At 45.8% G+C, this 17,500-nt stretch overlaps 3 protein-coding genes across 3 annotated transcripts in view; 2 read left to right on the top strand and 1 right to left on the bottom strand.

The window, feature by feature from the left end:
• xkr7b (XK, Kell blood group complex subunit-related family, member 7b) overlaps positions 1-17,500 on the top strand; it is a 57,435-nt gene that overhangs the window by 26,757 nt on the left and 13,178 nt on the right. Inside the window, exon 2 of the mRNA XM_083768550.1 lies at positions 12,616-12,815. Within this exon, the coding sequence (XP_083624676.1) occupies positions 12,616-12,815 (200 nt within the window). The remainder of the gene's footprint in view (positions 1-12,615; positions 12,816-17,500) is intronic.
• Positions 3,472-5,832, bottom strand: LOC310861256 (RAD50-interacting protein 1-like; the record flags this gene model as incomplete). Its single annotated transcript, XM_083768652.1, has 1 exon — positions 3,472-5,832. One exon carries the CDS (start codon positions 5,830-5,832, stop codon positions 3,472-3,474), a length of 2,361 nt encoding a protein of 786 aa, XP_083624778.1.
• On the top strand, positions 6,357-7,157 carry LOC310861255 (uroporphyrinogen-III synthase-like; the record flags this gene model as incomplete). Its single annotated transcript, XM_083768651.1, has 1 exon — positions 6,357-7,157. The coding sequence occupies one exon, from the start codon at positions 6,357-6,359 to the stop codon at positions 7,155-7,157; it is 801 nt and encodes a 266-aa protein (XP_083624777.1).

The raw sequence follows: 17,500 nt of genomic DNA, 5'->3' as shown, positions 1-17,500 counted from the left end.
TTCTGACAGGAATGCACTAGAAACTTACCTTTTTTTTTTACATGTTCATATCGCATTCTCGCCGAGATATATTTTCAAGTTAATAAAAAAAATAATAATAATAATAATAATATTTTTTTTTAATAAAAATTATATTAAAAAAACGAATGGTTCAAGCCCATTAATTAAGATTCGAGTGCCAACCCTAACGAGCGAACATTCGAACCTTGAATGTTTGGGGACAGCCTTAGTGTGTGTGTGTGTGTGTGTGTGTGTGTGTGTGTGTGTGTGTGTGTGTGTGTGTGTGTGCGCGTGCATGTGTCCGTGCATGCTTGCGTGCGTGTTAAGAAACCCCTTTTTTTACACAATCAAACACGAACCCATGTTCACCTGTACTGTGTTCTCATTGGCTATAACACGTGTCCGCTTTCAGTCCTGGACAATGCACATTTCATATACGTACTGTGGCTTATATATCTAGCATGGCAGCTGGTATCACGTTTGGCTTGCGGTCGTTGAACCATTCACATAAACCTCAGAGAGCGAACCCCGGTTATTTTCAGATCTGGGGCTTTCTCAAGTGAGTGCCAAAACATATCTGCGAGTGTTGAATTGGTATACTTAAGCAAACCTGGATACTGTACATTTCATATTTCTGACACACGATACTGAAAAGTTAAACCTAAGATGTATTTGAAAACAATGCTAGTGGTTAAAAGGTTTGCGTTTAGTGTCCCTTCCCGAGTGGGAGACCCTGGATTGGCACAATAGCTGGTGTCCGCTGAACATGATTGATATTTCGAATAGTTGGCCCACATTCTGTCGCCCTTGCAAAGTGATGCTCTACGCAATTGCCTAGTTCACCTATACATATACACCCCGGCAGTGGACATGGGAACAGTCTGTGCGGGTGCATGCAGAGGCGTAATTTCAGGAAGAAATTGGAGTGGCAAACAATAACTTAACCACATGTCTAAAATAGCTAAAATAGTGGATCTACAAGCTCTCAACAGGTTGCCAAGCGACGCGTTGAGATCTTGTAGATCAACCATTTTCACTATTTGTTTGGGGGCGAAAAAAGAAACATTTTGAAAAGTGTTCGCCTACAATGACGTTCCCAAAATAGGAAGGAATGTCACATTGAAAGTGGTTAATAGATTAATGGTTGTCTACAATAAAATGCTTGTCTAAATTATAACACGGATGGAGGGTCATCGATTGCAATAATTCAGAGTTGGGGACAATATGCATAAAATAACTGAACTTAAGGTTAAATGTGAACACTAGAGGGTGGCAATTGACATCCCCTGATGACCCAAATGACACACACCCCTTGTTGCATGCAACATAAAGTAGATGGGCTCTAGACCAGTGGTTTTCAACCTTTTTCCATACAAACGCCCAATTTGATGAGATTTGATGGGATTGATGAGACTCTCACACCCAAAACTAAAACATATTTTTGTTATTGTTGGATAGGATTCTGCCCACAATTCCATGCTGTATGCTGGTACCACGTTGTTGTTGCTGGTACCTTGTTAATGTTGGTACCATTAGGAGAGATAACAGGCAAACGTTGATCAAAATAACAATTATTTTACATTCTCTAATTGTGTAGACTTCTTGTAAATTAAGTAATGCAGATGTTTAACAATAATTTAACTCTTGAGAGTTAAATTATTGTTAAACATCTTCCATCATTTAGCTGCAGGGGACCACCTGGAATCCCCTCAAGGACGACTGGTTGAAAACCACTGCTCTAGACTGTAACTGAGATAGAAATTAGGCTTTCCACACTGCATTGTGGGAATTCTGGTGATATATGTTTAATGTTCAGGATCCAGGAGTGATTGGCAGATGGAGTTCAAAGAGTAGAGAGGTGGGATACCTGGTTGACATAGCCTAGCATATTGCTATAGGAAAGTGTTGCCATGACGACGTGGCTACGTTTAAAGAAGACATGACAATTATGCTGATGGGGAATGTCCCCGTGCAGTCAAATATTGTCCTCATCAACCGTCCTCTTGCTCATCTCATCTACCTCACCCTTTACTTCTAACTCGATTTTCCCCATCGCTATCTCTCTTTTCCCCATCTCTCCCTCCCTCCCTCCCTCCCTGTCTTTTTCCAGTTCTGCTGAAGCCTAAAAAATTCTATAAATGATGACTGATTAATGCAGGCACCAGCAGACTGTTCAGCTCTCTCACATGTGCGCACGTACGCACAGGCACACGTGCACGGTGCAGACGCACAAACTACACGCACGCACAGCACACGCATGGTCCACGCACGCATGCACGCACGCACGCACGCACGCACGCACTCACTCCACAAACTCAAATACAGTTCAAACCTCTCCTTCTGTGTCTTCTCTCCATTTTCTAACCCCATATATCCTCATCATCATCTCTTCTCTCCTTTCCTCTTCTTGTCTCTAACCTCAATCTCTCCCATCCTCTCCTCTCTGTCCTTAACAGTTTTTTTTCTCACAGCGACAGCTCTGGAATTTTACATGCATGTGCACACAAACACGCACACGCACAACAGCAGGATTTACAGGATCAAACCTGACCCCTTGAGCTAAAGCGATAACATCACTGACTTCACACACACACACACGCACACACACACACACACACACACACACACACACACACACACACACACACACACACACACACACACACACATACGCGTTAAGCAGGGTTTATATCTTTGCCAATTAAACACTTGAGCTCTCAGTGAGATCGTATCACATCAGTGACTCAACGACAATCAATGCTCATTCACCTCCAACACGCACGCACACACACGCACACGTGCACACACACAAAGATGCACACTCGCACACAACATATCCTAATACAACGGTAGATTGGATAGTAAAATGGATAGTAAAATGTTTTATGCTCGGCTCGCATACAAATTTGTATGCGAGTGTTGATTAGTGTGTTTGCACAAGCCCCTGCAGTTTATTCACTTGTGTATTGCTGGTTCAGTTGTCTAAACAATTAGAAATCATTACAATTGTAAGAAATGGATTATAATTCATATATTACCAACCACTACATTATGCAGTGATGTTTTCTAATAAAATCTGAACTTGAATTTATTCACTGTTCTCTCTATATATATAGAACAAATAAAATAGCGGCATGCGATCATCAACATGATCACCATGCGATCCACACACTGAGGAAGCTTCATTTAGTAAAAAACATATATATTAGATTTTGAAAGATGGAAAGTTTATTTGCTCATTTCGTAAGGGAAAAAAGCCTGCGAAAAATACACTTATATAGGCTACATGTTGTGCTACTGCATAGCTGAACTAAAGCCATCACTACTTAAACATGATATTCAAACTGAGAAGACGATGACTTGATCAGCCCAAATATGGAGTGACAGTGGGACATCCTGCCTCCTTACGCTCTTCAGGAACATGACGAGTTTCATCACAATGATATATCTGGCATACGCATGCTGTACCTGTCACTGTCCGGGCCACGATACCCTGAGGTTGAGCAGACTGAGGACATCACTGGGGGGCAGAAGGTAGACCCCCAGCTCGCTGAGTGCAGACTCCGGTGAAGGATTCCCCTCTCCTCCTCCCGTTGGCTCCTCCTCGCCTAACGTTGTCCACTCCTCCACAGCGTCTCCCAGCAGGTCCCTCAGCAGGAGAGCCGAGCCGACGTTAAGGGACAGAACTATGCAGGCCTCTTTGACACGTTTGAAGAAGTTCTCAGGTCGCCTGCTGTAGTGTCCGAACAGGGGGAAGAGGTTCCTGGTCATGTCAAACTGTAGCTGTGCCGCCCCGCCCTCATTGAAATTATTATAAAGGATGACTTCCTCGTAGAGGAACGTGTCCATGCGGTAGGCGAGGCCCTGCCATGTGGTCTGGAACAGGGGGACACACAGCAGCTGCTGCAGGTTCAGCAGGTGATCCCTCAGGCAAAGCATCATGGGACGTGCTGAGCTGGACAGAGACATGGTGGCCTGGTCACACTGCGAGGGCAGAGACAGCCACCCGCCTTGACGGTAGGCCTGGGCCTTCTCCGTCACGTCTCTCATCACTGCGTCCAGGAGTCGGCTCATCATGTCCCCCCTCAGCCTCTCCAGTAGGACCAGGAGGTCCTCGAACGGCGAGCCCTCCAGGGAAGCCAGGCGGCCCACCTCCACCATCCCCGGACCACTCAGGGTGCCCCCGCTGTCCTCCTCCTCCTCGCCCAGGAAGACTGCAGCCTGCTGAAGCTGGAGGAAAAGCACGTTGTCAGCCCAGTCTGCCAGGACGGTGGAGATGTAGTTCTCAGCGTTGAGGACGGCACCGTAGCGTGCTCCCAGCGGGCATCTAGACTCCTCTTTCATCACCTGCGTGAGTCGGATGCGGAAGTCGTCCACCAGGTCCCTCTGTAGTTCGAGAAACCTCAGCTGAGCACGAGAACACGGCAGTGAGCGGTAGCGCTCGGTAATGACCGACAGCAGAGTCATGAAGGTCTCGGCACAAGCTGGAGCCTTCAGCTCATCCAACTCGTCCACGTCGCTGATGTCTCGGTACTGAGATCTCCATGCTCCCTCAGCCAACAACATGGTGTCCACCTTCTCCATCGCCCTTGTCTTCTCAACAGTGAGCCATTTCCGTAGCGTGGCCTCGTCTAGCAGGATGTGCAGGGCTCCTGGGAGAGTGGCAGGATAACTGTAGGTTCCCCTCAGCTCCTTCTCAAACTGCAGTATCTCGTCCACCAGGTGGCAGAAGAGATCGTCGTCGTGCAGGAGTCTGGGGATGTCGCTGGCCAATTTCTCCTGGGCTAGAGAAAGCAGGCCACGGCACAGCTCCACCCTGGCATCGCCGTTAGTTCCAGCCCGGTCCATAATGTGCTGGATCTTCTCCATAAAGCCTGAGCTGTTCCCCATCCACATCAGAACCAGGGTTAGGTACCACTCTGGCTTGTTGAGTGAGTTGGTCTGTCTGTCTCCAGTGAAGTGGTATCTGAACCTCTTGCTGAGTGGCAGCAGCATGACCTGGATGGGCAGGGAGAGGGCTGCAGCTTGGTGGGACATGCCTGAATGGGGCGCCGGCCATTTCTCTGATATTACATCATCAGAGGTCTGCAGGGACAAGAGCTGTCCGACCAGTAGGTCCAGCCGGTTGTTGATCTCCTGGACGTTGGCAGGATGTGCCGTACACTGGGTGGAGGGGGAGACGAAGGGCCAGTGAAGAAGAGTCAACACCTCTTTAAAATCACCCGCCAGTCTGTCTTTGACGATTCTATGCCAGAAGCGTAGCGTCTCTCTGAGGAAGAACTGTAGATGAGTGCAGCCGGACTCCTTCAATCCCATGTCCAGACTGGCCATGGTCCTCACGGCCGTGATGGCCTCCCACACTCCGTTTGTCATCAGATACTGTTGAATGCGGTCACTGAGGTCCTCTATGCGTTGCAGGCACTGCAGGTATTTCATGTGTCTGTCTATGGTGTCTACCTGGCCCAGCGTCTGACCAAGTCTGTCCACCCATGGTTGGGCCCCCCGTAGGTGCTGTTGCAGTGCGTTAGAGAGAGTCCTCTCTTTCTGCAGCAAGACCTTCAATGATGCCATGACCTCCTCGGCTGCGGTTAAGGCCGAGGACACCTTCAGAGGCACAGGGCCGGATTCTGACAGCATCTGTTCTTCCAGCAACTTGTTCTCTGCGGTCAGTTTCTCCAAGACATGCCCGACATTCTTTAATGACTTCACATTGTGGCCGACCTCCTTCTCTATGAACTCGACCACATCGCATTGTCTCTGTTTGCGGAACATGAATCCTTGTTGTGTAGCACAAAGTTGTTCATCATCTTCTGTTGATCTGTGGGATATCATGTTCTCTCGTCCGCTTTTCCTCCATGTGGATCTTGCACTTTATTTGGCCAGTCTGCGAGTACTATGACCTCAGACATCTCCATATTTGGAGCTTTGTGTGACATGGCTCTGTGCACTGTATTCAGGGTAAGAAATGTATATGCTTCCATCCGTCTGTTTGTCTGCAGTTCTTCTCTGTGAGTTTGTCTGCCTCCCATGTTTTCCCATGTACGTCATCAAGATGACATCAGCAGTTTCTGATGACATCATGGATCCCAATATCTCCATATTTGTGAACCAGTTGTATGTCAGTGTGAGCAGAATAGCCTCTCTTTTATATCGTTTAGTAGGTAGACGTTTTTAGATTCTATAGAAGTTATTATGATCAGTCAGAAACCCTAACGTTTGTGTTGCAATGAAAGATGAATTATTGTATTAGCTATTTAGATTTTTAATTGGTATAATTTGAAATATGTCCAGTAAGTTATAAAACAAGTCTCAACGAGATTCCCTGGGAAGTGAAGGGATCAACAACCTCCATCAACATGCATGTCCTGCTTCTGAAAGAACCACGAGAGGGACACTCAGGCCCCGAGCCTTACATCAAGGAGTTGGCATCTCATGGGCACAAAGCAACCTTAATCCCTGTCCTGTCTTTCAAGTTTGTCTCATTAAACACCTTATCGGATAAACTCTTTCAACCACACAGACATGGAGGACTGGTCTTCACCAGTCCCAGAGCAGTGGAGGCCGTCAACATGTGCCTACAGACAGTGGAACGAACAGAAGAGTGGAACAATTCCGTGAAAGAAATATGGAATTCCAAGTCCATCTACGTGGTCGGGAGGGCAACTGCAGCATTAGTGCAGAATCTAGGTCTGAATCCTCTGGGAGAGGATACTGGGACAGTAGATGTTCTATCGCGACTCATCCTTGAACGAGAGGACGCACATATTTTACCACTTTTCTTCCCGTGTGGTTCAATCAAAAGAGAAGTCCTGCCCACGGCTTTGAGGGGAAATGGAGTGCCCCATGAGACACTGACCGTCTACGAAACCGCAGAGCATCCGGATCTGGAGAAGAATCTAAAGAACTATTTCACAGAGCAGGGCACTCCGGCTTGCGTGGCTTTCTTCAGCCCATCAGGAGTCAAGTTTAGCCTAGGGATTGTGCGGAGGCTGTCGGGTGTCCAGCTCACTCAAATGAAGTTTGCAGCCATAGGGCCGACCACAGCAGAAGCCATGGCAGCTGAAGACCTGTGTGTTGGCTGTTCTGCAGAGAAGCCAGCCGCAGAGCACCTGGCTGCAGGCATAGCCAAGGTTCTACGACCAGTAAGGACGCCCTGAGGGCGAGAAGCCACCTACAAGGGCGAGGCATGCGCTGAAACAACAGAGCTTCTTAATACGGTGCAGTTAAGAAGCAGGAGTTAAACTATTAATCATGCTGTCTGTGCGGTCAGATGTAGAGTTGCTGGCCAGCCGTGTTCATATTGTAAATCCTCTATTAGATGGCTCTGGATCAACATATTGAATTAATTCTGTTTTGGCCATATATGGAGCATGTCACGGGGCATGACACACTCACATGTTTGTATCTGCATAAAACTGTTACAAAGTTAAAGAAAAAAAAGTAATTATAATGTACTTGACTTAAAGTACAAACGTATTGGTATCAAAATGTACCAAGTATATAGGTATATCATTATGCAGAATATCCCATTTAACAAGTTTTCAAATGTATTTAACTGTATAAAGCTCTTTTGAACATATAGCACTATACAGCTCACAATATAGTAACTAAGGTCTTCAAATAATTGTAGCAGAGTACAAAGTACAATATTTGCATCTGAGGTGTAGTTGAGTAGAAGTGAAAGTATTACCGGAAATACTAAAATAGTAAAAGTATCTCAAAATTGTACTTAAGTGCTTACAGTACTTGAGTAAATGTACTAGCTTTCTACCACTACTGTGTGTGTGTGTGTGTGTGTGTGTGTGTGTGTGTGTGTGTGTGTGTGTGTGTGTGTGTGTGTGTGTGTGTGTGTGTGTGTGTGTGTGTGTGTGTGTGTGTGTGTGTGTGTGTGTCTGTGCGTGTGTCTGTGCGTGTGTGTGTGTCTGTGCGCGTGCGTTGCGTTGCGTGAGAGAACTACACATCAGAGACTCATTAACATCAAGATGTTTCTAACAATCTCTCATCATGGAGATGAAAAGGGGGCAGGACGGCCCTCCTTCACTCACAGCCTATCGTTCTGTCTCTCCAGTTACAGTGTCTCTCTGTCTCTCTCTGTCTCTGTCTCTCTCTCTCTCCTCTCTCTCTGTTTGCCTCTCTTTCCCTTTGTCTGCGGGTTCATATCTGGTTCACCAGCACTCTTGGAGCAAAGCTCCAACGTTTTATGGGTCTCTATGGGGTAATGCTAGACACACACACACACACACACACACACACACACACACACACACACACACACCTCTCTCTCTCTCCACAAACCATATTGCTGGTCTGTATACTATATGCAATGCCAGAGAGCTTTTAATTTGAAGTGGATGATATACAGGTATATAGCGGCGACACTCTGTCGGCCTACACCCTGGTGTAACTTCATCATGGGTCAGCATGGCTCAGGGCTTCATGTTATCCCCGTAGAGGTTTGTTTAATAGATCATCCAGACGGACTGGAACCAAAGGGTCAGATATGTGCTCCACCATGGTACTGTACTGTACGTATATACAGTACAGCACCATGCAGCCCCAGTGTCCTCTCTGCTGAGCACAGCAGAGGGGGGAACTGCTGGACTGCATGGGGCTGTGTGAGCTCATCTAAATAAATGTGTCAAATCACATGATGCAGGGCACTGTACAGGAACCACTGTACGTACTGTACTACTGTGTCCACCATTATGCTTATCTTATCAATCGTTGTGTTCTTTTGCTAGAAATGTCTGTCTGTCTGTCTGTCTGTCTGTCTGTCTGTCTGTCTGTCTGTCTGTCTGTCTGTCTGTCTGTCTGTCGCACACATGCACGCACACACACATTCTGACTCTCACTCTGGCACGTGCTGTCCAGGAGAACCAATGACCGTGACACTGTTGTTTTGGGAATGCTTGCAATTACAGTGTGAAGAGTCATGGGGGTGGAATCTATTGGAAACATCTATTATAATTCCACTGGAATTATAATAGATGTTCTGTTGCAAGGAGTTGCAACTACAGTTGCATTGGTGCAGTCTGACCTTATAGTGTTAACATGTAACTTCATCAGTCAGTCAGTCAATCAGGCAGAGAGACATTCCTGTGTGTAGGGTTGGTTCTGCTGTTGTGGTCAATGCAAAAAAGGATAACCACAGGCACAAAATGAACACACGATAATGCATGCACAGCACAGGCAGAGGGAGAAGGGAGGAATTTGGAGATAGATAGATACCCGTTGTATACACACAGGCACGCCCATATACTATTATAGATAGATACTATATACATATAGATAGATAGATAGATAGATAGATAGATAGATAGATAGATACCCATTGTATACACACAGGCACGCCCATATACTCTGACTCTCTCAGTGGTCTAACTGTGCAGGTCTAACAGATAATACACACACACACACAGCTACCATGAGTAGTGGAGAGAAGGTGAGAAGGGGGAGAGGAGAGGAAAGGAATTTGGAGGAGGAGAATGGAAGGGAGGAAAATGGTAGAGGAGGAGATTGAAAGCTGCAGATAGGGCGGCCTGGGGCGAGAAGGAAAATAAATGAGAGAGAGAGAGAGAGAGAGAGAGAGAGAGAGAATGAATGACAAGAGAGAAAAGAATAAGAGGAGGGAGAAAGAGGGAATGACAATGGAGAGGGAGAGAGGGAGAGTGCCAGACCAGCAGATTATTTGCAGAGCCACAGATTTCCCGGCTGCCTTGTTGCCTGTGTGTGTGTGTGCGTGCATGCGTGCGTGCGTGCGTAGACATACGTTATGTACAGTAAATCCTTGGTATGTGTGAATATGTTTGCAATGCAGGTGCAGCATGTCAAAGAAAATGGGAGGGGGGTGTTTTCTTTAGCCATGCGCGTAGCGATAATAATATCACTGTGTAGATATTAGTCTCATCCTTCTCAGTGTCCCGCCCCATATTTGCATACTGGGAAATGTTGGTTATAGCCTGGTTCCAGAAGGATCTGGTTGGCTCGTCACCACTTCGGCTGTGAAGTCCTCCCGCAATTGAGAGGGGCCAGGCTAGAGTTACCTTACCCACTTAACCCATTTACTGTAGGCCTGACGTCAAAATAAAAAAAAACGTTCGCTCTGAAAGAATATATGTTCAAAGATTTGTGCCGCATTTTTAACGATTTTTCAAAAATAGCAGACCTACAAGCTCGTAGCGCGCCACTCGGTGGCGCGCTATGAGCTTGTAGATCTGCTATTTTTTCAGTAGCTGAAGTATAACATAATGCTTAGCTAAAACACCAAAAGGGGTTTCACGCCCCAACCGTAAAGTCCACTTGCCAGAATGTGAACCCAGGCATATTGAGTACACCAAAGTTTTATGTTAGAAATGTTGAGTATGGGCCCCTATAGTATGTAGAAACTGCCGGATGCTAACTTCCATATGTTCCAACATTTCATCATGCTTTATGTATAGCATGTGAATTGGAAAACCATTTGTGGATCTGCTATTGTCACTATTTTTGTGAAATGTAAAGAAGTGCTTTTCAAATGCTTTTTAATTTTATTTGGACATTCATGGGAAAGAAAATGCCCAGAATAGAGACACACCATGCAGGGTAAAATGTGGTTAAAATACATTTTTAACTGAATTGATCAACTGTGATATTAATGATCAAACATGAATATCAAACACCAGACAGTCTGCATTTCCTCCCAAAAGGAGAAATGCATGTATGTAATTCAGCCTGACTATAGAGGCAGAGATAAAAACGCATCCCAACCGGCCATAGTAATGAATGACCATGAGGAGAAGATGGATTCCCCTCCATATCCCTGGCAGCAAATTGAACCCTTTTATATATTATTTTGCAATATGTGCTTTCTTCCTTACATCGTTACTCATAAATGTAAGCTATTTTTTTCCCTCACACGTCTCTCTCTCTCTCTCTCTCTCTCTCTCTCTCTCTCTCTCAGACCCGCACAGAAGAAAACCCTTTACCTGTACTTTTTGTGGTCAAATGTTCTTTCTTTTCCTGCCTTGATCTCCTTACACTTCCCCCCCCCTCTCCCTCCCCCTCTCTTCTTTCCTTTCTTAGTTCTTCTTTGGAAAGTATTACACGATGGGAACTACACACAAGAATGAATTTCACACACTTTTTACCTGTAAAACTGATTTGGAATAAAACTGATTCTGATTTTATCTCTCTCTCTCTCTCCCTCTCTCTCTGTCTCTCTCTCCAACACATTACTATAGGTTTCTGGATGATATATTTGGAATATGGGAACATAGCAAAGAAGAATTCCAGGAATTTATTGATGTTTTAAATAGCCATCATAGATCCATAACGATAAAATATGTGACACACACTGAAAGGATTGACTTTCTTGATGTAACAATCTTCAAGGGCCCAAACTTTTAACACAAATGGGAAACTAGACTTAAAAGTATTCTTTAAAGAAACAGACACTATTACACAAAACGTCATTCCACCCGACACACTGCTACACAGGGATAGTCAAACTACTAAGATTCCATAGGATTTGCACGCAAATAAGTGATTTCAAAATAGCTTGTAAAACACTATTTAAGGCCCTCAGACTAAGAGGATACACTAGGACATTCCTCCGGAAAGCTCAAAATACCTTCTTAGAAATAAGAGTGCGGGATCCAGGCCCTAAATTGGCCCTGATAACCAGTTATTCAACACAGAGCACACTAGCCAACAACAGAATAAAAAGGAATTTTGAGAACCGAACGGATGATCTTCTAAAAGATTATAAAATTATATCGGCCTACAGAAAAAACAAAAACCTTAAAGATTATCTAGTACACAGCAAGCTAAAATAAATCAACACACCAGTATGCCATGGACCAGAATACTTCAAAGCCAAACAATTAGTCAAAAATAGAACTACAAAACGCGTGTTGTGAAAAATGTGGTTTACAATATGTCGGAGAAACGGGTAAAACAATAGGTACAAGGCTGGGACAACACAGATACAATATTAACAATGCAAAAAAGACAACCACAAGGTTTGTGCAACATTTCATGGCTCACGGCATTGAAGCTCTAAAATGCGCTGGACTTCAACACAATCCCAACTGGACAGTAGGACAAAGACGTTTTAATGAAAAACAGTGGATTAAGAACCTCAAAACGGATTTTCCTGGAGGCTTAAACATGCCTAAAATCAGATCTTGAACACAACAAAATTTAAACTCAGGATTAAACTGGAGAAATCTAAAAGTGATTGGATCAGACTTCCTTCGGATACATGGCGAATGCATTTATTCCTTGCACTGTGCCTACACATGTTGCGACCTTCAGTCGCAACATGTGTAGGCACAGTGCACTGAAGTTTTTTTATTCTCCCCCTCTTTTCTTTCCTTTCTTAGTTCTTCTTTGGAAAGTATTACACGATGGGAACTACACACAAGAATGAATTTCACACACTTTTTATCTGTAAAATGATTTGGAATAAAACTGATTCTGATTTTCTCTCTCTCTCTCTCTCCCTCTCTCTCTGTCTCTCTCTGTGTCTCTCTCTTTCTCTCTCTCTCTCTCTCTCTCTCTCTCTCTCTCTCTCTCTCTCTCTTTCTCTCTCTCTCTCTCTCTCTCTCTCTCTCTCTCTCTCTCTCTCTCTCTCAGGTACGTCCATGCTTTGTACCTGGGCGCTCAGAGTCGGTGGCACAGCGACGGCCCGCGTCGTCACTTCCACTGGCGGCTTATGTTTGAGAGCGCTGACATCACCATGCTCCGCCTTCTGGAGGCCTTCCTGAAGTCCGCCCCTCAGCTGGTCCTTCAACTCAGCATCGTTATCCACCAACACACTCTGCTACCACTGCAAGGTACACTGTTGTAGTTGTTGTTGTAGTTGTAGTTGCGACCGCAGCTCGCATTTACTATGAAAACGTGCATTTCCCGTCAGTTTAGATCTCCATATATGGAGCTGACCTGTTCTGACATTCCATATGTTGATCCTTCCCCATCCATCTTTCCTCTTCGATGTCTCCCTTTTGACTGATACCTGTCCATTTAAACTCTAGACGGGCCCGCCCCAAAGTTATTAGTGCAGCCGTGCCCGGCAGCCGGCGAAAACTTGAGTCCTCAACAGGCCCGGAAATTAAGGCCCGGCCCTACCTGGGCCCTCATCAAACCCTGTACACTCAAGACACGCTCCATATATGGCCAGTACAGAATTCATTCCATATGTTGCTCTGTCCCCCCAATGCCAAAGCGCCAGCGCTCGCCCAGCACGCCGACCTCTCCCTAAAGGGCGAGGTCGCTTCTCGCCCTGCAGGCGTCTTACTGGTATATATACTGTATACTATAGGCCTCTAATTCTTGTTGGTGATACACAAAGACACATCTTTATATCATAACTGTATCAGGGGGCTGTCTACTGGCAAAGAGAGAGACAGAGGCAGGCAGAGATAAGCAGAGAGAGACAGGCAGGGAGAGAGAGACAGAGAGAGGCAGGCAGGGAGAGAGAGACAGAGAGAGGCAGGCAGGCAGGCAGAGAGAGACGGAGAGAGGCAGGCATGCAGGGAGAGAGAGGCAGAGATTATAATATGTTTTCATTATTACTTCAATATCATTAACCATTTCCCCGCCAGGATTAATTAATAACATGCCAGGATATCACGCTGTTCAACCCTTGTTTGAAGATCCAAAACTCTGCTACCGGATGTTGTGTCAGCTTAATGGTGTGTGTTGTCTCGACGGGATGTTATTGTTTGCCTGGAGCATGAGAAGCAGTGGCTGGTGCTGTTTTGACCAGAAATGCCGCCTGGGTGGGGTTTTGGACTGAAAGCGTGCGTGAGCGCGCACACCCTTGCACGTGCAACCAAGATGGCGCAGCCTAGGGTCTAAGCTAACAGCAACGAAACTAATGTGAGTAGCCTTTCCACTAGATCGAATGAAACACATTTATACAACTGAATAACCGTAGATTATGTATTTTTGCAGCGTCGCTTCCCGACAAATAACGCAGACTACGTTTTTTAGCGGGGAAAAGGTTAAGAAATGTATGTAGGCCTACTTATAAAATGTGAAACTGTTTATATTTAGGAGTATATTTCAATAAAGACTAAAATACATAAAGTATAAAAGTAACAAATCAAAACTATAGCAGAGGAAAGCAATATAAAAGACAAGCCAGCAAAAGGACAGGAGCAGAAACAGAAGACTTCACACGGGTGTGATTTTTTTTATCTGTTTTCGGCCAAATAATGCCAGCCACCGAACGTTGGCTGTATCCCTAGTAACACGGTAGGCCTACTGCTACTCAGTGCAGGTATCACTGACAGACCCTTATGCTTTATTCATTCACCTCTTACAAGGAACAGGCTGGCCTTTGTTAAATAAAACAACAGTGTAACTCTCTTACATGCACACAAACACGCACGCACGCACACACACACGCAACCACGCACACACACACACACACACACACACACACACACACACACACACGCTCTAGGGACACATGAATACTTGAACTTGTGGTTGACCACACACAGAAACGTTTGTATATACGTAAACGTTTGTACATGCACACCGCACATAGTATGTGCGGTGTGCATGTTGCACATATTTTATGCACACACACCGAGGTCTACAGTACTACTAGCATGCACATGGCAAGTACTGTACGCACACGCACACACACGCACGCACACACGCATGGCAAGTATATGCACATGCAAAACACACACACACACACACACACACACACACACACACACACACACACACACACACACACATTTAACAAAGCCATCTCATATAATCAGATGGAGTTGATTTGCCCTCGGACAACAAAACAGTGAAGGACACACAGGAGGGAGGGCGGGTGTGCAGACAGACAGAGGGACGAAAGAAAGGAAGAAATAACTGCAGGAGAAATAGATGGAAGAGACAACGAGGTGGAGGCAAAAGGTTTATATATATAGAGAGATGAAGAAAGAGAGTTTTTGCACTGTAGGCGGCTGCTCTCGTTGGGAGAAGCAAATGAAGGCAAAGCATGGAAATTCGAATTAGGGACATTTTGGCTGGTCCTCAAATGTTCTTTTCTCATTGTGGTATCCTGTTTATTTGTACCAATCCAGTGGATTTTGTAATTAAGAGTAGGTGGTTCTGGTTCAGCTAGTGCAGGGGTTCTCAACCCGTGGGTCGCGAACCCTCGGGGGGTGGGCGGAGTGGGGTTCGCGAGACATGCAGGCCAAAGCATTTCCGGAGTCCCAGCCAAAAACGTTTTGAACCCCTGAGCTAGTGATAGATAGCGTTAGATGAGGGAACGTATATGTATATGTATGTCGATGGAAATAAGTTGAAAGCCTCACATGTGTAGCTGTGTGTGTGTGTGTGTGTGTGTGTGTGTGTGTGTGTGTGCGTGTGCGTGCGTGCGTGCGTGCATCCATGGAGTGAATAGCAGATGATTTTGTGAACAAAAGTCCAAATTGCCTTTTCTGCAAATATACTCAGTGAAACACACACACACACACACACACGCTTATGCGCACACTAAATGCAATGAGAGTTCATAGGTGAAATGCACAAAACACGCACTTCCTCGTGAAATGGAGTAATTTTGACAGCCAGTGTGTCCCAGATTGCTCCCTTTTTCTCTGCAATTTGGCATAAAGGCACAAACATAGACATGGAGTAGACATGCACGCACGCACACACAAGCACACACACAGACACACACAGACAAACACACACACACACACTCAACACACACACACACACACACACACACACACACACACACACACAACACACACACACACACACACACACACTGGCATGAAGGCAAATGCACACAACAACATCACACAGCCGAGGAGGATGTGATTTTGAACCGGTTTACTCGTCTCTTTTAGCACTCCCCTCATCTTCTCTCCTCTCTTATCTTCTCTCCCTGCTCATATTCCACACTTTGTAGCATTTTCTCTCTCTCACCAGACTTTGGTGACAGCCAGTATGTATTTGACCAGTGGTGTCTCAGAGCACACTGTGTGCCGGGCTGTGTTTATTTATGTTTTTACTCTTGTCCTCGGCCGACTGGCCCACAGAGTTGAGAGACATCGGCCCACTGGTATGGCTCTCAACAACAACATATATAAAATTTTATTGGTGTTTCTTCCTATATTAAAATGGCCTCTAGAGGGTGGGTCGACCGTGGACGTCACAAATCTAACATCAGCACTTGCGAGACATGCGAGACATTGCCCGATCCGCACTAAACTTGGTTGGCACAGGGTACAAGGGCTGTTCAGGGCTCTGCTATGAGAATAGCCACACCAGGGGACACTTGTATAGACCCAAACGGTTTGGAGTACCCCTCAAATAAAAATAAAAAAGTGCTGTGTAATCTATGAAGTTCTAGCTTTCATTGTATGACAGGGATGCTGAAAGCTAGAACTTCATAGATTACACACACACACACACACACACACACACACACACACACACACACACACACACACACACGCACAAACGCGTGCACACACACAGACACGGACACACCACACACTTTCAGACACAGAGGTACAAAGCCCAGGGAGAGAGAGAGGAGAGGAATATGCTAATATTAGCTAAACTCATCCGAAATCAGCTCAACTTTGCACTAATCTTAAATCCACTTAAAGTTGACATTGAAAGTTGGATTCAGTTCAAATTCCACCATATTACATTAATATTACCACAGCTGGCTGTTGACAGATATAGCCTCCTGCGGATGCAAAAGTGCATGAAAGCACAGCAATCTGCACCTTTTTGTGGAAAAGCTTAACGCACTTAATAAATAACGAGAGGCCGTAGAGAGGCCGTCTGGGTAACAGAAGGTTCCCTGCTTTAACCTTCCGCCCGGTCTGTGTGTCAAAGTGCCCCTGAGCAATGAACTGCTCCCCAGGCACTGCCACTGTTCTTTTCTTTTATCCCACGATTTTGTAACCCATTTTTCACCCCTGTGTCAATCATCCTGGGCTCTACACACCCTCCGCCAACCTAGTCCCCATATATGGGGACATGGGGAGAGCAACGGACTTGAACTCATGCTTCCTTCATGCCTGCGTGTCCAAGTTGCTCCTTTACACCTGATAGGGGGGAGTTTCCCTGGTTGGACGTAGCGCGTGAAGGAACCAGTTCCCTTTCCCCTCCATCAGGCGCCCCGGCTGGCCAGGGGAGGCAGTTCAGAGACCAGGAATTACTACATGTTTTCTGTGAGGGTACCTACCCTAGGGGACACGGGGAGAACAAACTCCACACAGAAAGGCCCTTTCGCCAGCCCCGCCTCGTGTATGGGCGAAATGGCGACAGCACTACCGACTGTGCCACTGTGCCCCCTGCCCACTGTTTCTATAGACCAGTCTGCCGAGCTCCAAACATAACTGCGGTATCAAGTATTCAAGCTTGAGTACAGCGACACCGCAGTGATGATTTGCCTATAGGGCAGCGCTCCGCGCTTTGTCTATAGAGCGTCGCAGTCCGCCCCTTTCATGACGACGACAGGCCCAGGAAATGAATC

Source organism: Protomyctophum parallelum (assembly GCF_964188405.1).
Source record: "Protomyctophum parallelum genome assembly, chromosome: 7".
NCBI lineage: Eukaryota > Metazoa > Chordata > Actinopteri > Myctophiformes > Myctophidae > Protomyctophum > Protomyctophum parallelum.
This window is presented reverse-complemented; position numbering and strand designations above follow the sequence as displayed.